This window comes from Scomber japonicus, chromosome 9 (genome assembly GCF_027409825.1).
Source record: "Scomber japonicus isolate fScoJap1 chromosome 9, fScoJap1.pri, whole genome shotgun sequence".
NCBI classification, from domain to species: Eukaryota; Metazoa; Chordata; class Actinopteri; order Scombriformes; family Scombridae; genus Scomber; species Scomber japonicus.
This window is the reverse complement of record NC_070586.1, coordinates 34,910,828-34,938,548: the sequence shown is the minus strand read 5'-3', so window position 1 is coordinate 34,938,548 and position 27,721 is coordinate 34,910,828. Positions and strand designations below refer to the sequence as shown.

Here is a 27,721-nt window from a genome sequence, read left to right as displayed (position 1 = left end):
CACAAGACCTGTACACGTTGCACAGAGACTGGGAGAAATGGGGAGTTTACAGGGGCCAAGTACACTTCCACCAGCAGGTTAATCCAGCCATGGACTTTTACTACCACTATATTTTACTGGCTTTCTCTCTCCCTACACTCAGGTTGAGGTCTGCTGACCAGTTGTTGTTGGCTGTCCAAGGGCCCAGCTGAAGATGGAGGGTAACAGGGTTGTTGGTGGTCAGAGGTCAAATGGAAATTAGACAAGCCCCTTATACATATCTGATTTTTATAGATTGGTTTTTAATATACTCCAGTGTTTTATTTAGTTATTCAAGTTGACATATTCATTGTTATAACTTACATATTTTTTCCTATAATCTAATTATTTAATATTTTATGTGCTCCTGTGAGTGTTGATTTAGTTTATTGTTTTTATCTGCTCCCAACTGTTCTAACTGATATGTTGTAAATTTGTTTTAGAATAGTGCTAAATAAAAATGATTACTGGTGTTGTTGTTGTTCTCTTCATGCCCCCATCACTGTGCCCCATTTGAGCCCTTTCCTTGGTTACGTGCTTGTAAGATTAGCCTATGTTGTTTGTCACTGCATATATTTTGTGATTTGTTTGGCATTGTTTCTACTGAATCAACTGTTTCTGTTGAAGTTCTCCTTCATCAAAACTGATTTAAAACTGACTGCTCCCCAGTGATGGAAAGTACAAAGTAAGTACAATTTTAAGAGTACTTGTTCTTTACTGTAGTATTTCCATGTGATGCTACTTTCTACATTTCAGAGGGAAATATTGTACTTTCTACTCCACTACATTTATTTAACAGCTTTAGTTACTTTTCAGATGAAGATTTGACAATGGATAATATAACAAGCTTTTAAAATACAACACATTATTAAAGATGAAACCAAAAAGCAGTGTGTACTGTGTAGTCGGCTCACATTTCAGATGTCTATGAGTTGTTAACAGCTCCACTTCTTCCCTCTAAACTTCTCTCTTCTTCCTCTCCCATTAATCATCCCAACACCCCTCATATTTATCTGCTGACCCCTTGGAGAGGCCCCACCCCTAGATTGGGAACCACTGGACTAAACTAGCTAATTGTATATAACGTAATTTAAACTAGTTCCTTTTGCTGTGATACTTTAACTACATCAAGCTTGTAATATGTTAAGTAGGATTTTTCCTGCAGGACTTGTAATGGAGTATTCTTACATTGCTGTATTGGTACTTTTACCTAAGTAAAGGATCTTAATACTACTTGCATCACTGCTGGTCCTTAATAAGACTGGGATATGAATTTGGAATTGCAAAGTAAAAATTGGCCACCTGATGGCGCCAAAAGTCCTTCAAATTTGAAATAAGAGTTTGGGATAAGTGCGCTGGTCACCGTAAAGGATGGAATGTTTTCATTACCACTTATAAACTTAGATAGTGACAATAGTCAATATGGGATATTATGTGCATTGATTAACATACAAAATACATTTAAATGCATACTTTTAAATGAAACTTCAACTTTAACTGTAGGCTATTTATATAGTATTTTAAAGTGCTTCACACAGGAAAAACACACACGTACACACACAACACAAGTGTATGATTGTAACTGTATTATTATTATTATTATCATTATTATTATAATTATTATCAGTATTATTATAAAACCCCGTCGAGCCGAGCAGACTACATACATACTGTGTGTGTGTGTGTGTGTGTGTGTGTGTGTGTGTGTGTGTGTGTGTGTGTGTGTGTGTGTGCACGCGCGCGTGTTTGTAAACCCCTCCCATCAGGGAGGACAGAGGATGACAGATGATGAGCACTCTGCTCCTAGCTGCGGACAGAGCGCGCGGTGCAGACAGGGCGCACAGCACAGAGCGCACATCCATACAGACGGACGCACACTGTATGATCCTCCCTGCGTAAAGTTGATATGGAGCTGAAGTAGGCGCGCTACCAGACTTCACCTTATGGACTGAATGCAGTGAGGGTCGTTTTTGGATTTTTTGGATTTTCTGAACTTTACGCACAGACACTCAGGAGAGAAAATGTGGAGGTACACCAACTTGTTCGCCTGCCTGCTGGTTTTGTGTAAGGATGCGTCCTCACAGAGCAAGGTAAGAAGAGACACGAGGAGGATTATTATTCACTTTATTTCCAAGGATTCCCATACATGATTGCACTGTGTTACTGTATTGAAATCCAAACTGTCCAGAGTCAGTAATATTAAATGTTTAACCAAGTTGCTCTGTACCTCCCCTCTTACCTGCATCATGTATCATGTCCCATACCATGGTGCCTCTGCCTCAGACAGATAAGTGACTTGACCAATAGGCCTACCTAACAATTTCCTCCAAGCCAGACCTTTACATTTTCTGTCTTCTGCAGATGGTTCAGGTTATGTGTCATTTTTTTTAGGACTGGAGGTAATCCTCCCAATGAAGGCTTGCAGTGTGACACGGGTAACAATTGCTTTATGTAATGATACCCCCAATGTGTGTATGTGTGCAGGCATGCTGCCAGCAGAGTGTGGGAGAGATGGCACTCAGTGGGGCAACAGTAATATCTGACTGCCCTTGTTTGTACAGCTGCTGGACTCCAGTAACCCCTCACTCTCCCTCAGCCTAATCCACCTCTACACACACACACACACACACACACACACACACACACATCCACACTCACACAATAACAGAAGGCAAGTACACATTACAGATATGAACACCAGAAGCTCTTTCGCCTCTATGTATGGCCAAGTATGGTGTGTGACTGTCAACAACTGACCACTTTGGATATGGTGATAGTGGCCAAATGATGTAGGTCAGTGAAGAGTAAAGCCCCCCTATAATATTAGTAGTAGTAATATGAGGTCTTCACAGCAGCATTCAGGCAGTAACATTGTAGCAGTAGCAGTAGCAGTCTGCAGCACTATTAACAGCTGGAATAGTAGCAGCATATGGTAGATTAGTGTTTGTCGTACACTATAGTGGCAACAGGGATGTCCATGTGAAATCTTACATTAATATTATAAACAAAAGTATGGCAGCAGTTTGTGTCTGGCTCTGACCGGTTTCAACACGACAATGCACCTGTTCACAAAACAGGCATAAAACATGTTGTTCCCAGTTTAATGTGGAAGAAGTTCATGTCCAACACCTTTGGGGATGAAGTGGAATGCTGAGATGTTGGACCTCTCTAATGTGCTTGTGGCTGAATGGGAGAAAATCCCTGCAGCCAGTTTCCAACATCTGGTGGAAAGCCTGAAAGCAGAAGAAGAGGATGATGATGGTGGAGGTGGATGTTCAGCTGTGGACATGTAATGAACATCTAGTAACAATTATAGACGCAGTAGTTCAGCACCAGTAGTAATAGTAATAGCAGTTGTATGTGAGGACATAGTGTTAATACTAGATAGATAGATAGATAGATAGATAGATAGATAGATAGATAGATAGATAGATAGATAGATGGATAGATAGATAGATAGATAGATAGATAGATAGATAGATAGATAGATAGATAGATAGATAGATAGATAGATAGATAGATAAGGATAAATAAACTAAAATAATTAGTCTTCAACAGTGTGAGGTTAAGTTTGGACCCAAAAAGCATGAGTCAAGACAAACAGCATACAACATTTCAAATGCAGTTTTATTGAGAAGTTGCAGAGATGGAGGTTTGGAGAGTTGTGCCTGAACAACAGTGGAGCATGTGAGGCAAGAGCTGAGCTGTCTGTCTGGCTAGACATTGCTGGGCGAGGCAGGCAGGCAAAGACGTCAGATGGGTAATGAAGCTGATGCACATGCAGAAAAACATAGACAGATGCAGGCTAGTGACTCGGGCTGTGACGTAAGTACCACACGGGCTCTTCGTACAGTCTGGCAAAGACTGGAGTGTCGAGCCAAAGTATACAGACTGCAGCTTTGAAGAGTGGATGGGATGCAGGTGTGCTGCTCGATAGGCAGCAGGAGGGAAGCAGTGCACCACACCCAGACAGACAGATAGAAAGAGAGAGAGAGAGAGTGAGAGAGAGAGAGAGAGAGAGAGAGAGAGAGAGAGAGAGAGAGAGAGAGAGAGAGTGTATGGATAAAAAATGACATTTTTAACTTTAAAAGCAAAATTGTGGAGTTGAAAAAGTCACTAAAACTATACACATATATCAAAATAAACCATTGATATTGATGAGAAACTCTAGAATCAGTTGATCTTTGGCTTTGACTCTACACCATGATACATTACGTCTCCACACAAAAACCCTAAGGCTGGGTATCACAACTCTATACCTTTAACCTTTTTTGTATGGACTTGCTCATAGCCAATCAACACAAGTGTTCTTCAGTTAATAAATATAAAAATTAATAAATATTAAAAATTTTAAGACTTTCAAAATGTATTTGTGTAAAAATCTAATCATTTAGATGTGGAGGAGTGATGGCATTTTATGTCATTTAATGTTTCTATTCACATGATGGGTATCAAATGAAGTACTGTAATTTTTTAAACAATACTCAGCCCTAATCAACCCCCTTCTAAATCCACTCATACGTCTCTGTAGATGTCCAGTCATACTCTCTGTAGCCACACTGGGGCAGTGGCATTACCGAGAGACAAAGCCCTCTCAGAGGAGGGCACGGAGGGCACCGCGGGGTGGCGTGGGAACCAGTGCGTGCACCTGCTTCGTGTTTTGGTTGTCAACAAAACCCCGAGGACAAATCGGTGCGAGGTCAACAAGGGGATAGAGAGATGGAGACAGCAGACTGGGATGCTCAGTCTGCAGCACTGCAACTCAGATGGATGAGATATGTTCTGTAATGTGCCTCGCTGCTTTACACGAGTGCCACAATGTGTATAAAGTGAAGTTTTTGTCATGCCGTGTTATGCCAACAATTTAATTGGGGATGTCACATGGGGCTTGATGAAGGGTCAACATCATCAGTGTGCAAGTCATGTCTCAGTGTTTGTGGTTAAAACAGAGCTGCAAGCTGTTGGAAAAGATGAGGACTAATACCTCTTTCACACAGAGGCAATGATCCAAGAACTACTTTTCGGTGTTTGGTGTGAATGGGTGAACATTTGACATTCGACCCGAGTTCGTGACCCTGCGCATGACCAGGGGGTTTATACAGGTCTGACATCGGTTGGCTTTGGTATAAAATGCTGAACATTGGTTACTGTATATGTTTTAGGCTTCCTCTCATCTATGTTCTCATGTTCCTGAACCTTGAACAACACAGTAACTAACAGCTCCACTGTTTAAAGGTTAAAACCAGTAAATAGTGCCTGGTTTCCTGGTTCTTATCTCAAGCCATTACAAATCAGTGCTGTTTTTTATTACACATGCCACATTTACACTGAGGACTGTGCATATCAAAGCATGCTTGGCCCTTTTTTCTCAGTCTTTCATGTCTTCATTCACATAGCTTGGGTGATTTTCTCCCTCCATGCAGATCCCTTAAGTCTTTGAAAGTAAGATTTACGACCGCAGATACGTTTCAAAGTTAGCTTGTCCTCATTCTTTTACAGTCTACAGTACAGAACTGTATGTTGAATCTTATGAAATCGCTCTCCAGCTGCATCTCCCTGTGTATCTTCACCTTTTACAGATCAGTTGACCCTTGTGTCCAGTTGTATTCTTACATGTAAAATGCAAAAGTAGAAGCAGTCAAGACTTGCAGCACTCTTTGTTTTCACCATGTCCTCCCTGCAGGGTTTGTCCCAGTCCAGTATCCCTAGGTTTTACTTTAATATTGGACAATGCTGCACCCGATCTGTCCATTTCTCCATCTTTGGTACCACTGCAGGAAGTTTTGAAAGAGGAGTTTAGATTGGTGAATGCTATCTTTCCCTAACATTAAAGGGAGTTCCACCAATTTTACACATCTAGTCCAGTTTCCAGAAGTTGAGGAGGACTACTGCATGTGTGTAAAATGTATAAACCTCCAGTGGGAACTGTGTGAAATTGGATACATTGCCTCAAGTGATGTCACTTGGAGTTGTCAGTTTGGGCTAAAGACTACATGTTTTAAAAAGAAAAAAACCCTAGGGTATGGATTTAAAAGAAGTGAGGTTACCAGACTTTTATAGCCCACTACTAATCTCTAGCTAGTACACAAACAAATACAGTTGAAGGACAAAGGACTCATGGAATAAAAAAAAGACAATATCTCTGGTACTGCTGGATTGATTCTGTTTTTTTTTCTTTATGTCTGTCCATTGGGAGTACACCAATTTTAACTTTCTTTCACCAAATGTTGAAGTTTCTTAACCCTCATCATATCTATATGTTAACCATAGTATATTTGCCACAGAGTCCCCTAAACTTAACTATGCCATGTGCAGATATTGTAGACAGCTAAAACATATTGGCATTGGACGTAATCCAGGGTTTTGCAGAATTATCCAATGTCAGTGTTGTTTTCTAGCAAATCCTGTAGAGAAATGGCTGACTACAGTTATGTAGATTAGGTTACATTGCTGCAGTAACAACTAAATATGTCATTATGTTGCATAAGAGTAACCTTATCTGTTCTCCTACCATTAAAGTTGTCATGCTAAACAATGTTTATTCTGGCTATGATTATATTTCTGCACTATCTCTGTCAGTACTTGTTCTTGTAGGTTACACCAGACACTCTGCATTTTGGATTGAAACATTTAATATGTTCTTCTTTTTTCTTTTCTTTTTTTAAAATTTGCTTGATAAATTGTTCCCATCATGGAGAACGATATCCTTCACTGATAAACTCTTTTCAGCTTTTTTAACATCTCCCGTAAACATCTGTTGTACCAAATCATCTGGGGACAAGGCATTGGCAACCTCATGTCATTCCAGTCATGGTTGAGGTCACATAGACACACACTAGTAATTAGGGAAGTATCTTTTTATATAATCTTGTGCATGGATTAGTAGTTTTTCTACATTTTGTAAATGTAAAAAAAACAGTTGAAGAGTTAATTTATGTTGCAATATATGAGTATCTCATTAATCTGAGTGTCATGATGTGCTGGCGATATTAAGTTTGGAACTTATCTCCACATATAAACAGACCTCGCAAGAATTCAGTAAATAGAACTCCCCATGAACAGCCAGTATGTCCAATCAGGTGTTGGTCGGTCTCAGGAGCATCTGAGGTGAACTGACTTTACTGGGTCTTTATTAGGAGCTCTACTCATAAAGACCCAGCAGGAATGTCGATGTGTACCCCCAAAAGCGGCGAGAGCTTGATACCCTTTGTTTTCGGCTAATTAACATCCCTGTGCTAATGTCAGTGTTTTTGCTTGGCGTCTTGGCCACCGACCTCACAGTTCATCTCCAGACTGAAGGCTTTAATAGAATCCCCCCTTTGTACCATGTTAATCTTTACAGTGGCACAGTAAGACTGTTTATCATAAGCACAGCTAATTAGATTAAAAATCAGGCAGACTCTTTGGGACTGGAATGCAGACCCCGTATTTGGTCTTGAGTGCCCTTGACAGGAGATGATGTGGATTTTAAAGGGATAGTCCATCCTTTAAAGGCTTGATGGGCTTAAGACTGATTAGAATTGGTATTCATGGTGGCTTTTGTGGGAAAATAGTTCAAAAAACAACAAGCAGGAGGGGTTGATTTAGCCGTAGGTCATAACAGGAATCGCTTAAGTTTAAAGAAGGTTGGAACATGCAGCTGAACATTTGAGTTTGGCCACAGGACACCTGCAATGCCCACTGGCCTTTTTCACCACACAGTTCCCTCCATAATTACAAGCTGGCAAAGTGCTAAGAGCAAAGGATATCCTTGTTTATGTGAACATGGCTGCAGATACAACATGACCGGTGCTATAACACATTGATTTCAACTCCAAGGCCAGAAAAGGCTTTCAAATACACCAGCCATTGTGTGACACATTTTGTGTTTTTAGCAACCCTGAGCACAATCGGGGTTACACTTCATCACTGTCAGGGTGTGTTAGCCGTTACAGGCTACAGTGCTTGATCTAATAGGGCTCTCTGCGGTGCGCGGGGTCTTTTCCTCCCATTGTGCAGACATGAGTTCATCAGTTGAGCCCTGTTCTTTTTGACCTGAAACTTGACTGCACTTGAGAGGTCAAAGCCAAAGACTCAAAGTTCAAAGGCTGCATTAAATAGCCAGTACTCTTAATTATTAGCACTCTTAATTGCGCTGCCTGTTCTCATGCTGGTAGGTCAGCTCAGCATGAGATGCTGGACGCTCAGTTAGGCGTACCGGCACATGTGATTTGACAGAAGGAGGAGGAGGCAGTCGCTCTGATTGGCAGAATGATACAGATTCTTCATGATAAAGCGATGCAAAATGGCTCTTCGGTAAAGTCTGCAAGGTAAGAATTTAGGCTTTGTTGACTCGACAAAACACCAAGTGCTAAAGTAAATCTGGCTGGAATTTCTCCGACTTCTCCAACTTAAAGCAACTTAAGCTGGTGTTGCTATGGAGCAGTTAGTGTTCGACTGTGGCTGAACAATGCAGCTCAGCAGGGCCGTGGGCCCAGCCTCCGCTAAAGACGTTTAATCTGCTAATCCACTCTGTTTTCATGTGGCTGTAGCATTTGTCATCCTGCTGCCTTTTCGCTTGACATGTGTCAGGATTGGCCCTGGCTCTGCACACAGGAGTCCTGCCCCAGTATCAGACGCCACCCCCCGCACCTCCACACCACCCCACACAGTATGTCTGCAGTAATGGCGGGGGAAAGCAACCCTGCTCTGCTCTACATCTTCCCCCCATCACTCTCAGCCTGCATTCCTTCACTAATGAGCCCCCACTACCACCAACACCACTTCACTTCCACCACCCCTCACCTTCACTAAGTCCGCTGCTGCACTGCCAAAAGACAGACAAAATTGTAACACCATTTCAAAAAATCACTTTATATAGATTAAATCATAAAATTACATCATTTACCAACCATGCACTTTGGTATTGCACTTCTATAAAATTGGCTGACTCACAGAAGACAGATTTTTTTTAAAGAATGGTCAAAATTAGAGCAGCAGAGGCTGAAAAAAGCCTGATTTTTACAAAGTATAGATCAAGCTCCAATAGCATCCTGCAACCAATAGTATTCTCTTATTTGAGCCTCATAAATGCCAATACGACCACAGCCCACATCTTTCTTACTCTACGCCCCAACTTTTTGGCCTTCTGTTGTACATTTGTCGTCTCCATGCCAAAGCTGGGATAAGCCCGATTAGACTTACTTACTTTTTTAGGCTTAACCAAGCTCCCACAGAGCTACGGAAGACATAAAACACCTGTTTAACAGATATTCTGAGTAATACTTAATTGCATTAAATGTACATAATCCACAGGGTGTGTAAATCAATACATAGCCTAATTTACTGACACCACAGAAACTGCTGTAAAGACTTTGTTGCTCCTTTATAATTTATAACAATTTTATCGTTGTTGCAGAGCTGATGTGTTTCACTTTACATCTGCTAGTCAGATCAGGGAGTACTCTTGTGTACTTTTTCGGATACTTTCGCAAAGAGATGATTTCCAGAGGATTTCCTCCATGACTTTATCTTGCCGAACAGTGCCTCCAAATCCCTAAATTTCCTTACAGCTTACACTCAAAACTTGATACTCAAAACTCTCAGTCCTTTCAGTGAAATACTTCACTGACCTATGGCAAAAGTCTGCTATGAAAAAGAACTATTGTAAACAAACTAGTTAATAGGGTGCATTCATATCCATCCTATCTGGGAGCTCAATGTCTACAAATGTGTACATCATATATTTGGAGTCCTACCTACTTACTGCAGTCATATGAGGATAGGACCACAGCTCATTAATGAAAAATCTCTGTTCCTGGTAAAGCTGATACCATATGTGTGCATGTCCTTTGGTTTATAAAGACCCTTTAAATCTCACAGAGACAACAGCCTAAACCTCCTCCAACATGGGATCCTAGAATCTTGACTCCCATCTCGAAATGATGGGAGAAGATGCATCCCATGGATTGAAAACAAGAACCAATGAGAAATAGAACATTGTGGTGAGCAATATAGGAGCAAAATTATATGCATGTAGAAGGCGTTTTGCAGACTTCTTGTAGTATGAAAAGTTAGATGGAAACATGTAAAATATCGGTTCTGTTTCACTCATCTTTTCAGTCATTGTGCACAGTAGAGGATACAGTTGAAACCTTAAAAATATAGTGTCTCCAAGATCGGTGGGTTAGGTGTTTTCTGTCTCCTTTGCAGCATAAATGTGATAACCAAGTTTCATTGCAGTTTCCATATTCAATATTTACTTGAATTTCAACATTGCTGCTTATCTAAAAAAGTGTTTTTTCAGTCTGTGTTTATTCAACTCAAACAGGAATCAGGTTTCCCGTTTAAGATTATCTACTTTTTCTTTCACTTGTTTTTCTACAGTTATAAACATGAGTTGAAAAGCTTGCTCAAGTTGGAAAATCTTCAACTCCAGTGTAGGTGTCTTTGTACCATTTTTTCCCCTGCCCAGTACCAGTCCTCGTGTTTTTGCACCGACTTTATATGCAATTGCTACACCTGTAAAATTTGCTTGACTTCGCCGAACACTCTTTTATTCCAATGAGCTATGGAGGCATAGTCCTCAGCTAGTGAAGTTCTCACAAAAAGAAAAAGGGATTAAATTTTATAGACGAAGTTGAGAAATTCACAGAGCTCTCTCTGTGCAATGCAGTCTGCCAACTCACCATCACCACCTGAACATTTCATCAAACATGCAGTAAATCTGCACCGTCGAATGCTTGCGTGAAAGCCGTCTCCTCTGCGTGCCAGCTTGCGCTCGTCTCACATAGGAACTGTGTGGAATGTCTGCTGGAGCTGCCATGCATTGCTTCCTGTTTTTTAAGTAAGCTATGACCGTGGCCTGCCAAAGCTCTGTCATCATACATGGCAGCCAAAGGCCAGCTGGTGATGCAGAATCCTTATGAGTTATGTTTGTCTCTGAGGCTTTCCTCTGAGTCACACACACACCGCTACAACATTCAAAAAGAGGGGAAGCACGTGGTTCTTTCTCAGGATCACTTTCCCTCCCTTGCTTTTGTTTCCCTACAATAAAACATGGATTTATTATTCATGGAAGTCCAGCAGGGGTTAGACTAATGGAATAGATGAATGGGACAACTGCTGGGGGAAGGAACAGCACAGATCAGCATATACCTTCAAAATCTGCAACATTTATGGGGTTGGATAAATAAACAGTGTGAGGTCTGGTCATTGATATCCAAGTCTGATCAATTCTTGCTCAACCATGAGGCCTCTTGTTTAGAACTGTGCCACAATAAAGAAAGTTCCACTTGAAGCATCTAAGAGACATTTATGAGTGGATGATTATACTGAAATGGCAAAAAAGGACATGAAACACATTTTTTTCTGTTTGGTTTCCTGCTAATTCACACTCTCTCTGTCAGATCTTTGGTGAGACAGAGCCCGTTCGTATGACATCAGAGGGCTCGGACTGCCGCTGTAAATGCATCATGCGTCCTCTAAGTAAGGACGCCTGCCTGAGGCTGCGGAGCGGCAGCGTACGTGTGGAAGACTTCTACACAGTGGAAACGGTCAGCTCTGGATCTGACTGCAAGTGCTCATGCACGGCACCGCCGTCCTCCCTCAACCCCTGTGAGAACGAGTGGAAGATGGAGAAGCTGAAGAAACAGGCCCCTGAGTTACTAAAGGTGAGAAGATTAAAGTTAAATCTATCTATCTACCTATCTGTATTTATGTGATTCATTTTTGTGTGTAGAAAAATTATTTAATGCTAGCTTAAAGGTGCAGTGTATAGAATATAGTGGCATCTAGTGGCAGAAATTAAAATTAATAATTATACATATCATAAGTATGTTTTAATTAGTGTAAAATCCCATGAAGATAAGGATCATTGTGCTTTTGTTACCTTACAATGGCTGCTTCATATTTACATAGGTTGTGGGTCCTCTTCCATGGAGCCCGCCATATTGCCCCATCATATTGCACCACCATGTTTCTACAGTAGCCCAGAAAGGACAAACCAAACACTGACCCTAGAGAGGGACTTTCATGTTTTGCATGTTTCGCAGCCACCATAGTTTCCTACACGCTTGCAAGGGAGGGCTGAGGGGGAGGGGTATGCAGTTGGTTGCAATCTGCAACCTCACCATTAGATATCACTAAATCCCACGCACCGATCCTTTAAATTTGCATAATGTGTGTGTTGGATGCAACATATTTCATCACAAGGGGTTAATGAAAGCTTACAAATAGGAGCTTCAAAGCAGTGAACGTTTCAAATACATAATTAAAAGTATATTCATCACTATGATTCATGAAAGTCTTTCTGCAAATTCTTTGATGTGTCTCCTCTAAAAATGTTTATTCTACACCAGAAGTGATTACATTTTTAACAAGTCAAATACTCACAAACCCCACAATCAGCCTGTAGAGGCAGCAGTGTTTACTTTAACTCATAATACAGAAATGTCAGACAGAAAAAGACACTTAAGATTTTACTGTTATAAAAGTTTGACCAGCTGCGAGAATTTGTTCTTCCAGACAGAGTAATAAGCTCATTTTGTCCCTCCAGCTTTAAAGCATAAAAAATGATTATCCAACTCTCTGTGATCTGGCTAAGGTTGCACGTCATCGAACATCTTTTGGGAACACGTCAGCACACCTCTGCACATCTAAAGCACACTTTCATTTTTCACAGGCTTCAAAAGCACGCTATGTACCATATGCAAGAAAAAGGCTGTACCAGATGTTTGATCTGATTCCACTTTTAACTATAGATTAACCCAATAAATCTCTGAAGGAAAGGTATAAAATGATTGAGGTGCACTCTGAATGAACTCTGAGAGAGCTGAGAGCTGACAGTGTGGCTGTCAATAGTGGTAATCAGACAAATCTTTTGGGAGGGCACTTAAGCAATTACTCCGTCCCACTCAGCTGAACAGAGTAACATAAAACTGTCAGTTTTATGTTTAGGAGATGGTTAATAACTCTGGCTTCTCTTTCTATTACTGCACAAATAACCAGCTCCAATCTATGGTGGACCTCCTCGAGGGAACCCTTTACAGCATGGATCTAATGAAAGTCCACTCCTACATCAACAAGGTGGTGTCTCAGATGAACACCCTGGAGGAGGTAGGCTAAAAAAACACACACACACAGCCATGTACATCGTCATATTGTTATATTCAAAGCGTCAGTTGGAGACAAGTTATGATTTTTATTTTGCAGACGATCAAGACGAACCTCACAAGAGATAATGAATTTGTCCGGGACAGCATGACAAGCCTCACCAACCAGTTTAAGAGATATGAGAACTACTCCAACATCATGATGAGCATCAAGAAGGAGATCTCCAGCCTCAGTCTGCAGCTGCTTCAGAAAGACGCTTCTGAGAGCAAAGCACAGGTTAGAACAGAAAAAGTCCCCCTAATTAGCATTTATAAGCTATGTACAAACATTTAATAAATCGTTTTTTAACATACTATTATGTGGTTGTTAGCAGATGTTATTGATGGAAAAATACAGTTGTAGAAATAAAAAAAGACATTTCTTCATATAAGTGGTATTGGTGACAAATACTGTATATTAATAAACATGTAAAGATCCTGCTTATAATTTCATTACAGCATTCATATAAGGGAAAGATGTGTATATTTTCACTGTGGTATTATATGTGTATTATGTATATAGCAATATATGTTATGTACATAGCAATCTACTGAATGACTAATGTAAAAGGGTCAGTGATATAAGCAAATGCTTCAGCCTACATCTTTTCAGTCAGAAACTGCTTTATTTATTTATTTATTTATTTTTACTTTTATTTTATTTTTTTATTTTTGGTTTATCACTATTTCTAATGGAACAATACCTTATTTATACATGTGTATATGAGTTTAATGACCAAACTAAATAAACTGAATAAACTAAACTAAACTAAACAAACTAATTATAAACAATTCATGAACTGTTTATGTCCTGATTTTCAATTCTAAACAGGGGTAAGAGAGTAAAGTCTTACCAACAAACACTGTTAGTATTCTTGGTTATCAACTGTGACACATTGAAAGTATCACACATTATAAGTCAACCCTTCCATGCATGAATTATGATAACCTCAGTCAGGATTTTTTTCCCTGTTTTTTAAATTTCTCTATAGGCATGAAAAAACATATTTGAACTGATTTACAACCAAAAAAGTTCCTGCAGATGAAGTGGTAGTGTATGGGATGACACACTAGTGTCCACTGTGGTGGCTGAAGTGCAACTATGCCATCAAACAAATCGCTTTATATTCATCTAAATCCATCTAAATCCATGCATATATAAGAAAACAGCTTGTGTGAAAGCGTTAATTTATAATATTGTTGCACTTGTAGTAGTGGTGCAAGTGGTTGTACTAGTAGTAATAGTAGTAATATTATTATTTGGACTAAGTTTAGGCTTAATCTCAAACCTGTTTAGAAATGGACTTGGTACTGTTAGTGCACTGATGCTTTGGAGCAATAGTAATAATGTCACTTTTAGTAGCATAGTAGAAATCTATGCATCATTTGTATCATTTGTACGATTATTATAGTGTATGTTGTCTGTTAACACACTTTGAAACTTTGGCAGTAGGGATAACACACATCATTTTAACAATATTGCACACAAAAACTTTACAAAGCCAAAATTCACTTTGTTTCATAAGTATATTAAACACACCTGCTTGCCGATGTTTCCAACTGCGCTGACATAACCCTGATTGTCCATGTTCACAGGATACGAATGATGAGAAAACCAAGGAGACTGTAAAAGTAACCAACAAAAAGAACCCCGCATCCAAACCCCCTCCCAAACAGCCCAAGGAAAAGGTCGTAAAGCCCAAGAAAGAGGTCGTTAAACCTGGAAAGCCGGTCAAGCCTGACCCTACAGCCAAAGCCAAGGTAGTTGGCCACCAGCCTGGCGTAGTGAGGGGCATCACATACTACAAGGCTGCCAAAACGGATGAGGATGAGCACAGAGGAGGTGAGAGTTTTCAGCTTGGCAGGGACACTGTATACTCTCCCCAGAATAGGCTGTGTTCATAGAAAGCCTTCTCTCTGTGCTAAAGCAAACATTGTGCTAACACTTCAGCTGAGTTTCCACTCCCATCTGTGTGCGATCATCTGTGCGTGATCCACTGTGGGTGTTGAAAATGATCCAAATGAGTTTCTTCAGCAATCTAATCTGACCTCACGTGACACTTGGCTGGTTCGGGATCATCAGCCATGCGTAGCCCAAGCAGCCGCCAGGGGTTTGCATGTCTCACAAACACAGTCGAGATCTTTGTTTAGGCGGGTTTAGCTTCCAGTTGGGGATAGTATAAAGTTTTTCTGAGATTGTTGTTTTACACAAATGTGAGATAAGTTTCATTGTGTTGTGAACTTTACACTCAAGCGCAAGGCAATAAAACAGACAATCCGTAGCCATGTGCCACACGAGATCCTCTCAATACAAGATTTATTCTCGTGTTGTTTGGAGCAAATCTGGCCTAGTGAGCGCCGGATTGGAGGATTGCTGGTGCGCGTTCGGCGAGCAGGAAATCCAAATCTTTTATTGACAAAATACATGGAACTGATGGAATGCTGTCTCAATGGAGCGCTGCCATGTTCATGACATGCCTCAGCCTCACTCCTCACAACAATGTGTGGGGACCCGGACCAATGCAGAGAAAACATTTCCTGACTTCTTCCAATCCTCTTTAAGTCTAGTTGAGTGAATAGGCATGCTGCTTTTGCTCAGGGCACACGCACATGACGCTGTCAGACCGTGTGTTCTGCCATGTATGTGAGTCTCAGCGAGCCCAGCCACCCTTGTCAAATCACTGAAACCATTTGGCCGCATTTCCATAATCTCTAGAAAAGAGCAGGATGCCTTTTCTTAAAAAAAAAAATCTTTATTCATCCCAGTAAAGTTGAAGCACCTGCATGCTTTTTCCTGCAATGCCCCATTACAAATTCAGCTACTCACATTTTTATAGCAGCTGAGAAGAAGCACTCAGATCTCTTTACCTGAAAAGAAGTAAAAGTATTATTAAAGGTGCAGTGTGTAAAATTTAATGCCATCTAATGGAACGGCCCCAGCAGAAATTAAATATAATATTCTTACGTATGTTTTAATTAGTGTGTTTTATTACCTTAGAATGAGCCTACTCCTCACGTTCAAGATCCTTCACAACCTGGCACCATCATATCTGTCAAGAGCCTTCAGCCGATCTGCCCCCCGCCTATGGAACTCTCTCCCACCAGACATTCGCACTTCTGACTCTGTCTCCACCTTTAAATCCCGCCTGAAAACACACCTATTCAGAGTGGCCTACTCTGTCTCTCACTAACTATGCAATCTTCATTCTTTTATTAATCGTACTAATGCACTTTGTAGTCACATTCATATTTATTCTTTATCTTTGCACTAAATGTCACCTGATTTATATTGTTTGATGTACTGTTGTTGTGTTATATGTGCCTTATATGTGACCTTGAGTGCTTTGAAAGGCGCCTTTAAATAAAATGCATTATTATCATTATCATTATCATTATTATTATTATTATTATTATTATTATTATTATTATTATTAATCTACATATGGGGTGGGTCACCAGCATGTTTCTACAGTAGCCCAGAGTGGACAAACCAAACATTGGTAAGAGAGAGGGCCTTTTTGTGGGCACCTTAGCTTCTCCTACATGCTTGGAAGATGAGGGTGGGGGTATTCAGTGTTTCACAATCTACAACTTCATTGCTAGATGCCACTAACTCCTACACACTGCACCTTTAAAAATATGCCATTACAAGTAAAAGTACTAATTATGCAGCATAACCATGAGCAACAGCATCTCAGGTTCCCCATCTCTCTCTCCCCTCATGTCCTGTCCTGCCATCTTACTAATAAAGTTGTAAAATGGTCTAGTTCTATAATGGTATAGTTAAGCACCATTCAAATGTCTGATATGGTCAGGAGTTATAATTTCTAACTACTTTAGATACTGTAGGGCAGTTTCACCTGTAAAAATCTGGAGTCCCTAACTGAAAAATGTGGATAATGCAATTGCAAATGTGCCCTTGTCTTGTAAAGGTGCCTTGCAGAAAAATCTAATTTAAATAGCTGTAATGTTCCAGTTTATATTTGCAACAACTGTGTTTAATCAAATTAATAAATAATAAACTTTATTTATAGAGCCGCTTTCATACAAGGGGTGTAGGTCAAAGTGCTTTACAGGGAAAATAAAAATACATGCAATGAAATAATAAAATAAAATAATAAAATCAGACAATTTGTAAAAACTAATTAAAAGGCAGATTAAATAAATATGTTTCCAGCTGTCTTTAAAAAAATGATCACAGAGCCCACATCCTATAGCTTTAGGTTGAGTATTCCATCATTTTGGAGCATAATTAGCACAAACACAAATGTCTTAATTATAATTCCAGCATAGTAGTGATAGTAGCACTGAAGGATGGTAGTAGGAGCCCAGATTTTGCCCCAGAACTAAACTAAAAACATTACAATTACAACAGTATTTCACTCTGAAATGAAGTAGAAGTATTATGTAACATTAAAAGCAAATACCTAATATTACCTAATACCTAAATTGTACTTAAGTACAGCATTTGAATAAATGTACTTAGAAGAGGAAAATGTTAAACACTCATTAAGTTTTTATTAAGTTTCCCAAACTTGAATGCATTTTAAACCACTGGTTGCTTTTGAGTCTGTTGCCCTATAACACTGAGATTAAGGTATCTGTAGTCAATTAAGAGATCCTCGCCAGTCACATGTTTGAAAATGTTACATTGCATGACAGCGCAGTATTAAGCACAAATAGATTTATTTTAATGCCATGTTGTCATGCAACTAGAATGTCGCTATGACAACAACAATAAAAGAAGATCAAAATTGTTAACAGTGATGGTAAGTACAAAGAACTGGACATATGAACATCAAAAGCCTTTGGTCCTTTAAAAAGGACTAAAATATCTGCATCACAACAACAAAATATTACAAAGCAGTCTTTTATCTGTTTTTAGCTAAATAAGTTGTGCAATGTGCAGCCCATCTGCATTACTAAACACAAACGGTCACATCAGTTAACAATTAGCAAATGTTCTCTCCACTTAGAGTCATTTGCTACGCTTCAACCAGAGATAGGATGTTATTAACTGATTTATGTCTGGAATTTGGTTGTGAAATTTGTGTTTAATTACAGGTACCATTAAAATGTCTTACACATCTCAAAACACGTAATTGCTTTCTGAAACATCCTTTATTATTATTATAAAATCTTGACAGAATATTATTTGTGCTCCAGCCTTCATCTGGCCCATGTGTTCAGAGCATGCGTGTCAGGAAGATGCACCGCTTATGTAGCACTGCTGTAATCTTCCCACATCTGTCTGGCAGCACAGGACATCAGTGTATAAAAACAGAAGGAGAGCAGCCTGTCTCTCTGTTCAGAGTAACTTTGATTCAGCCGGCTGTCTTTTTTTTAAATTAAAGACCATGAGTGATTCTTAATGCCAGAATCTGGTTATAAACAACAAGTTGACGAAAATGGTTTTTTGAAGGGAAATAACACAGATTTTCCAAAAGATGGACAGGATTCTGTGTTTTATGAGGTTGTATTTAAAGTATTTAGACCATTACAGAAAGTAAAGGCTTAAGTGTGTGCCTCATAAGTGCAAGCTCATACAATCCGTCATGTTTAAATGCTAAAAAAGGCTTTCCAAATGACCACACTCAAAGGTAGGGCAAAAACCCTGCTTTCCTTAGAGGAGTAGATTCAATGAATGGTACAAATGGGGATAACAATGCATACTTTACTTTAATTCACTGTGTTGAACTACGTTCCCTCAGCCCTATGTTCCTACAGCTCTATGTTCCCTCAGTCCTATGTTCCTACAGCTCTATGTTCCCTCAGTCCTATGTTCCTACAGCCCTATGTTCCCTTAGCCCTATGTTCCTAAAGCTCGATGTTCCCACAGCCCTATGCTCCTTAAGTTTGATAATACAATAAAGACTTTAAACTGTCTTTCAAGCATTTTCATAGATGAAAATAAAATAGCTTAGAAAAATGAATTTCCCTAAGGGGGGCAACAACACGTTATGTGGATAAGGGAATGGAATCTGTGCTGTGGGAATGTAGGGAACATAGATCCTAATTTGGTGGAAAAGGTCTCAGTTGTTTTGCTGCCATTTCTTATCTAATTTTCAGCAGGATTGTAGAGACATTTAGTTTTTTGTCCTTCAAAGAGTTGATAACGTTAGCTAACATGATTGGCAAAGATATAATGTAATAATATGCAAGATGCTGCTTATTAGCATTAACACGTTAAACAGCTAAATCAACTTCTAAAGAAGACATAGTTTTTAGGAGTGAAGGATACTGAAGAATGTGTGATTACAGAGTTAGTCGTTTGAATAAGATTTTGCCGTAAAATGATAATTTGTGTTTTTTATCCTCTTCCCTTGAGGCTTTGGTTTCATTAACTGATGACAACTGGAATATATTTTGTGATGGTTTTCATTTCAAATGTTATTTGATTTTAGTTTCTTTCTTGGACAAAGTTGTGATAGTTTTAAATGACAAACTGAATTTTTATTTTATTTATTTTATAATGTTTTATTGTCATTCCAGCCACAAAATACCATACTCCTGGTGATTGCAGTAAAACAATAGATATATAAATATAAGATAAAATAAAGATCATTTATAGTAAAATAAAGAACATCTACACAGTAAGCAGAGTTAGAAAATAAATAAATAAAGTAAGAGATAAGAGGTCAAGTGAGCAGTGTAATGACAATTGAACCAGATTCCAGAGCAAGACTCAACTCAAAAAATAGTTCCAATCCAAAGAGTTTAATGATAAGCAGGTTCGGTACACAGGTAGGCAGTCTGGTTAGGCAGAGGTTTCAGAATAACAAAAGGCAGAAGACTGGGTCAAATTTAAAAGGAGTATACATTAGAAAAAGGCTTGGACGCTCACAGGAAACTGAAGAGACGAACTGGCAGAGACAAAGCAGAGCACATGGAAGGGAAGGTGGGATAATTAGACACAGGTGACACTAATCAGGGAGGGGCAGATAATCACACACAAGGCGGGAAATGCAGGACAGGAAGTGAATATCTCTGAAATGAGAGACAAAGGCGATTACAAAATAAAACAGGAAATAACCGAGAATGCACAAACTCAGGCATTAGACGTTACAAGCAGTGCAGTGTACTGTCAGAAAAAAATCTCACACACTTAGCGGCACCACAGCAGCACGCCTCTGAGGGATATACTAAATAGTGTAAAGTTAATAAACAATAACCGGCTGTTAAACAATCTGACAATCAATTATTCACAAGCACACTGAGGTCTTAACCCTCTCCTTTGAAAACCATAATCATTTTTAAGTTTCTGAGGCATGTTTCATTGTGGTTTTTACAAACTTCCTCCCTTTTTTTCTTAAAAGCCACTCTGTCTGCTCTATTAAGAAACCAGTTAAATCAAAAAGACAGCACAACAGGCGGAAAGTGGAGAAAGAAGGGCAGAGGGAGGAAACTGGTTTTCTCTCTGTGCTGCATTGCTAATGTGCTGCCTTTGATGTGAACCCTCTGGAACCACAGCAGATTTTATTATACGTCTCCCACTGTCAAAAAGACACATACAATATGTACAGTCCACTGATGGAATGACTTAAAACTTCTTTATAAAAGACAGATGAAGGACAGTTGAGAGATAATGTTTCTACTCACTACTCTGTCATGGTTGCCTTGTGTAACCATCAATAACAAGAACAAGGAGCAGGTTGTTTACAGCTATAAAAAGCTAACAGTGTTACTTTGTCTCACCGCCTCTCAGCCTCGAGTCTGACTGACCTTGTTTGGCCATCTGCTTTATTTTAAATGAAATCTAGCTCTGTAGAGTTGTAGATTCTTGCTTGTTTTATCTCCTGGTCTCACTCACAGCTTTCTCTCCTCCCCTCATAGACCACTCTGCCAAAACCTACACAGTCCATCATGTCAAGGAAAGCCAGTCTGAGGACGGAGGTGCTGAAATGGTACTGGAAGCTGCTGCGGCTGATCCCCCCGCCTCCACAGCTTCCACCACAACCACAACCACAACTACCGCCACCACTACTTCGTCGACTACTGCATCCACTACCGTCGCCACTCAGAGTTCAGCAGCTAATGAGAGACCAGCTCCAACCATTGTGCTGCTGCTGGACAACTCCAACAACAACAGCCGGCCCATTCTTCACAGAGCCGGTACATGCTAAAATACGCCCCCGTGAATACACTCAGTATTCTATTTCAGGCTGCGACTGCAGTGACAGAGGCCAATATAGCAGCAGATAAGCATGTCGTTTCACGTTGCCAAGAAATGTATGAGTGTGAAATCGATTTAAGCCCGTGTTAAGGCAAGTCATTCTTTCCCAGGCATACATGTTGAATGTTATGCACGTTTTGTTTTTTTTTTGCAGGGAAGATCCTCAACTGTGAAGGGACTCTAGCATCCATCGAGAAACCAGAGAAGCAGCACAGTTATGGGCGCAACGAAGGGGCCTGGATGAAGGATCCGCTGGCTAAAGACTCCAAGATCTACGTCACTAACTATTACTACGGCAACAATCTGGTGGAGTTCCGCAACTTGGAAAACTTTAAACAAGGTGTGCTTTAGTTGGGTCTTTTCATGCTACGCTAACAAAGACTGTCAGACTTAAACCCCTTCACCCACCAACCCCCACCCTGATGTCTGAGAGATTTCAGGTGCTGACAGACAATCCAACAGGCACTTTGTTTAAAGCATACTGACCCCTTTACACTAGTGATGGGAATTCTGGCTCTTTTGAGTAAACCAGATCATTTGGCTCAGTTTACCAAGAAGAGAATTCATTAATTACTACTTCTGGCTTTTATAATTCAGCCAAATGTAACTGTTTTTTTCCACCTATGATTGGTATGTGTGCACTTATATCAATTAAAGATATCAATAGTTATTTACTATATTTATGCTAAACTTAATCATTTCCAGATTACCATTATTTTACATTATGTTTAGTATAAAGATATTAATGTGTAACACCAGACACTAGTATTAGTGTATTAACAATTTATTTATATTAATGTTGTAAATTAGATTTTAAAAACTACCAAAAACAAATACAATTCCACACAAATCACTCAAAATGAAACATATAATGAAGATAAAATAAATTACAAGTTGCAAAACAGCAGCATCAAACTGTTTTAAAGGTGAAACAGTGTTAGATTGTCTTAATTGTAGATTGACATTAATAAAGACACTAAGTAAGTGTCTCAGCTTAGAGGGGCTGATCCTCTTTCTTCCCTGTGCTATTATCTGCCCTTAATATTGTATGTTGTAAATTTGATTTTTTTTTTAAAATACAACACAAATACCATTCCAGTGTATTGGCAGCAGATATCAGATCCACCCCACAGCCTCGTTTTAATTTGCGTGTGCACCTTTCTTTTAAGCAAGGTAAATTACAGCAAGCAAAAGCAAGGTAGTTACCATCAACAACAACAAAAAAAGCAGCTCCCATCATTCACATAAAGGAGCTGGCTCATAGAGCCAATTCAGTCGTGACCAACACATCACTATTTTACACTTGGGCTCGTAGTCTTTAATGTAAATGATCTATTCTGCATTTACGTAGCATTCGAATAGGGTTATTTAATTTGTATTATCTAAGTGGGTGATGCCCAGGTATTTGCAGATCAAATCTGATTCAAAGAGAACTGCATACTATTGCAACAATCCAAGTTTGAACACCCCCTCCTTTACATCTGTACTTTACATAATTATACATATAAATATCTATATCTCTATATAGCCAATATCTATCAGTCTGACCCATAAAGAGTTATTGTGACATCTAAATGATAATACTCTACAAACTCAAATACTCCACATTAACATTAATAAACTACAAGCCACCATGTAATTTCTATCTAATCTGCTTAGAACAACATCCTTAGGCCATGGCTAAGCAATGGAACATTTGTTGTCCAACTATATCTGCCCTTAAGCTTACTGTTAGCCTGGGTTGATAGAGGCAATTGAGGAATTACATTAAGCTAGGCTATAGCTAGTTTAGGATTTAGGGCTAAGAAAGTTTGAAAAGCCTTAATGACTATGAATATGATGGTTTCTAATACCAATACTTTAGGATTGATGTTACTAAAATTCAACCTTTTCAACATTTAAATGCAGCCATTCTTACACCATGCTGTAATATTTTAGATGGGTTAGCGGCTTCATAGGTTTCATTTTAGTGTTTACAGATGTTTAACAGAGACCTCTGAGGTCTCTGGGTTGACTGATGAATTACGTTTTACTTAAAAAGGTACATATCACCCCAAATATACTGACCTAATTCTTACAAGGTTTTAATTTGTAGCTTTGTTTTTTCTAATAACATTGTTGACATTGATTCATCTTGATTATCCAATGAGCTCCGTGTGACTGATGAGATCTGTGGAATGCAGGTCTTGGTAGTTTCATGGCTCCAGTGGGTGGGAAAATCAACTCCTTCCACATCCAAATCAACTGAGGAATTGGATTACACTCTCTAAGAGAGTTAAGATGATCTCCCCTCTAAGGACTTGGCTTGTTGATCTAGATATGTTTGGACAATGGTCTTTCTAAATGCACTTACATGTGAGGTGTCCCGCAGTGCAGTGAGCTCACAGCTGTGTGCGGATGACTAGATATCTTGGTGAGTGGCGGTGATGCCTGCTGTTCTCTGACATGTGTGCTGGCCTCTCCTTTGAACTGGGCACAGCAGAGAGGGATTAAGAGTGTGGGCTGGCCTCAGGGATGGGGGTTGTGGGAGGTGTTTTACTATGCGTTGTTTTTGTCCTTCACTGGGATTTTCATTTATTATCATTATCTAAATCACACTTCCTGAGGTCGAAAGGTTAGGACAGCCGATAGGATGTGATTAGAAAATCACACCTACAGTACACAACGTGTTTGTTCAGCGGTGAACTCCTAAACAAACTGTGTGACTGTCACATGAAGCCAGTCTGTACACAGTCTGGTATTGTAAAAACATTGTCATTGGCTCTATGAAGGGCACAATATGAGGATAGCATACTCACAGCAAAATGTATCCAAATCATAATAAGTAAAGGATAATACATTCATAAGCACAACAGAACATCCTGAAGCAGTTTACTTTATTTTGCAAGAACAACTTTCTAGACTTTATTCTGCTTATTTAGTCTGACTGTTAACCAAACACATCACCATCACTTTAATTTTATTAAAGTTATTTCCTTACAAGCTAAATTTACCACAAGTTGGCCCATGGGGACTTTCTACAAGAATTGTTTTTGGAAGTCAAGTCTCAAGGCCTCAAAAGCAAATTGCAAGACAGTTTTAAGTTTTACAGTCCTGAGCATAAAACAGCATTTCCTTTCAATGTTGTGTTAATACTGATTACACAGCTGAGACCATGTTCTTTCAACACATAGGTGTGATACTGATCTTCATGGTGTAGTTATGCAAGGGTAACCTTATAGCTGTCTTACCGTTTTTTATTCTATGAGATGTTAGTTAACCATTTTGGGGAAAGTACTGGTTGGCTTTGTGGTGATACAATAAATAGATCACTACCAGTCCAGTGTCTGTACGCTAATATAAAGCTACAGCCAGCAGCTTGTTTGCCTAGCTTAGCTTAGTATGAAGACTGGCTAGTCTTGCTTTGTCCAGACATAAAAAATAAGTTGGTGCCTGGTTTCTACCAGCACTTCTAAAGCTCCCTAATCAACACATTGTAAGCTATCTTGATTGTTTAATTCGTACAAAAACTAAAATGTAAAATTGCCAAGTTGTGGTTTTCAGGGGTTGTGTACTTGACTTGTTTTCCTTTAACTGTGGAGGGATCGGATCATTAATTAGTGATTCTGTCTTAGCAGTTACTGGAGCCAGAAAATCCTGAACTGACTGGAAATGAGGTGTGATGAGAAGGATTTTTGAATAGATTTAAACAGGCTGGCTTTTATTGGAGGCATGATGTAAAAGCCACCAGTGAACCAGTGACACTTCCATATTGTTCTGTTTTGAGCAATGGCATGAGTCGTTAGCAAATAAGAAGGGTATTCACCCGTGGTTCATAATTTATAAAGCTAATGTAATATTCTTGTCTTTTCAAGGCCGGTGGAGCAACCTTTTTAAACTGCCTTACAACTGGATAGGCACAGGCCATGTTGTCTACAATGGAGCCTTCTATTACAACAGAGCCTTCACCAAGAACATCATCAAGTACGATCTGAGGATGCGATACGTGGCTGCCTGGACATTGCTGCATGATGTGGTATATGAGGACACCACCCCCTGGAAATGGCGTGGCCATTCGGACATTGACTTTGCAGTGGATGAAAGCGGCCTGTGGGTGATCTACCCTTCAATGGACTATGACTACAACCAGCAAGAGGTGATCGTCATCAGTAAACTGGACCCTGGAGACCTGTCCTTGAAAAAGGAAACCACCTGGAGGACAGGTCTCAAGAGGAACTCGTACGGGAACTGCTTCATCATCTGTGGCGTCTTGTATGCCGTCAATGTGTACAACCAGAAGGAAGGTGAGGTGAACTATGCTTATGACACCCACACCAACAGTGATGCCATCCCACGCCTGCCCTTCATCAATGAGTACTCCTTCACTACACAGATTGACTACAACCCCAAGGAGAAGGTTTTGTATGCCTGGGACAATGGCCATCAGGTCACATATCGGGTAACCTTTGTTGACCAGTGAGCACAGCTAGCTCATGCCACAAATACAATAATCTCACAGTAGGTCTGCCAGTATGGCACCTAAATAGAAAGAAGATGCTCAGTATTTGACAGCCTAGAAGCAGCCATATTGGACTCAACAGGACAAAGGATGAACCTACACCAGCCTTCCAGTACCAATGCATGCTATTCAAACACCTGACCTCACAGTGTACCAAACATACATGTCACAAACATGTACTAGGACGTGTTTGTACAATATGCCAATGGCATGGATAGAGAAGTATGGAAATAATCTTACGGGTTGAGTTGAAGCTCAACGGGCAGAGCTTATATAGATTTCTTTACATGTTGATTCATGGAATGTCAGCAGGCTGGCTAACTAGCAAACAGATAGCTTGAATAGTTTAAGGAAAGAGTGTTAAAAACACAGATAATATTTGTGATATGGCCCATTAATTTCTGATAGGAGATACTTTGACACGCATGTTAGATTTACCATTAGATGCCATGTTGGTCATTACTGAGGTCTGGAAACCAACCACAACTGAGAGAAATAGGTTTATGTCAATCAAGATAGCACCATCCCAAACATAAGCCTTAATTAATACTTAAGGTATTTTTGGAAGTTACTAGTCAGCAGGTATCCCAGAAGCTGATCTACGAGTCAATGACTATAAACCATGAGTGAGACAGCAGATGGCAATCAGCTAATGCTTTTCAATGGATCAGTTCAATGCAATCAATTCTAACTGAAGCCAGCATCTAATTGCCTTTAGTAATCAGCCATGGTGGTTGTCAATTGGTTTGAACTTTCAAGGTCAGCTGACCAAAATAGCTATAATAATACACAATAATAATAATTTTGCATGGCTACATCTCTTATTTTTGCAGTGAGTAGCAACCAGGTATCCTAATCTTTCATGCTTCATGTTTTAACTTTTGCTTTTCAGCGGGCTTCAAATATTTTACAAAGCTCCTCCCACTGGCATTTAACTCAACCAATGAGATTATTCCTGCCTTCAGAGTAGTTCTAATACTGAGAAATGTTTGTCAAACTAAACTATGAGCTATTGTTTCACTTGCCCATCAACTCCATCCTGTCACCAAGCACTTTGATCATGATTCTACTTCGTTTGTTATTCCGCCCTCATGATGCTTCCTGTCTCTGTACTGTTGATGTTGTTCTGAGGGGTGTGTTGAATATAATATGAACTCCAAAATCCTATGTACACAAGTCTCTAAGCTTTTGTATTTACATGAATTAATTTGACAATTAATATCATACAACAGTTTTCTATTGTTTATGTCATTGTATGAAAGCATGCAGCTTTTGTCATTGTCTGTAACGTGCATAATCACTTGACATTTGTCACAGTTATTGAATATGTTGTACAGTCATGCTCGTACAATATGTGCACTGTGCCATTTGCTGTGCCAAGGTCAATAATGGACACCATAAACCTTTTTTTTTTTTTTTGACAATGACTGACAGTATTGCGTGAGGCACATAATGGAAATGTTAAGTTTTAAGACACACAACTCTTACAGCACTGTATAGTGGTGCATTGGTCTTGCACACTTTCCATCATTCATAGCTACATCATTTTGAATTTTCAAATTATCAGGAGTGTTTTGTTAACTTTATTAAAAAAATGGATTGCTGATTCCAATAAAGAAATGTGTTCAACTGCCAAATCTTTATACATACTCATGAAATATAACACAACATTTGAAACTAGCTGTGTGTGTGTCTATGCTATGAAATAAAATTTCCATTATGAAAGTCTGTTGTGAGCCTTATAAATCAATCCGCAGTGATCCAGTATATGCCATGGGATTGCAGGACCCGCCTTGACCATTCTGTGTTGAAGAAATGATGACCAGTGACTCAGATCTTCTGATTTCTGGTTAACCAAGCTCTTATGAGTTCTGGGGTAAAGGTTACCACGCTCTGCTTGAT

At 39.5% G+C, this 27,721-nt stretch overlaps 1 protein-coding gene across 1 annotated transcript; it reads left to right on the top strand.

Annotated features, from left to right (window-relative positions):
• The first annotated feature begins 1,891 nt into the window (after positions 1 to 1,891).
• On the top strand, positions 1,892 to 27,506 carry LOC128364535 (olfactomedin-like protein 2A). The gene is made up of 8 exons (XM_053325083.1): positions 1,892 to 2,108; positions 11,406 to 11,669; positions 13,006 to 13,113; positions 13,210 to 13,386; positions 14,745 to 14,991; positions 20,982 to 21,260; positions 21,476 to 21,661; positions 25,176 to 27,506. Exons 1-8 carry the CDS (start codon positions 2,040 to 2,042, stop codon positions 25,778 to 25,780), a joined length of 1,935 nt encoding a protein of 644 aa, XP_053181058.1. The 5' UTR covers positions 1,892 to 2,039; the 3' UTR covers positions 25,781 to 27,506.
• The last annotated feature ends 215 nt before the right edge of the window (positions 27,507 to 27,721 follow it).

What these genes read in the sequence shown, in the direction of transcription:
- LOC128364535 (XM_053325083.1), top strand. Translation starts at nt 2,040, where the DNA reads ATGTGGAGGTACACCAACTTGTTCGCCTGCCTGCTGGTTTTGTGTAAG. An exon ending in AGATGAACACCCTGGAGGAG is followed by an intron (nt 13,114 to 13,209) that starts GTAGGCTAAAAA and finishes TTTATTTTGCAG; the next exon opens with ACGATCAAGACGAACCTCAC. An exon ending in CTTCTGAGAGCAAAGCACAG is followed by an intron (nt 13,387 to 14,744) that starts GTTAGAACAGAA and finishes CCATGTTCACAG; the next exon opens with GATACGAATGATGAGAAAAC.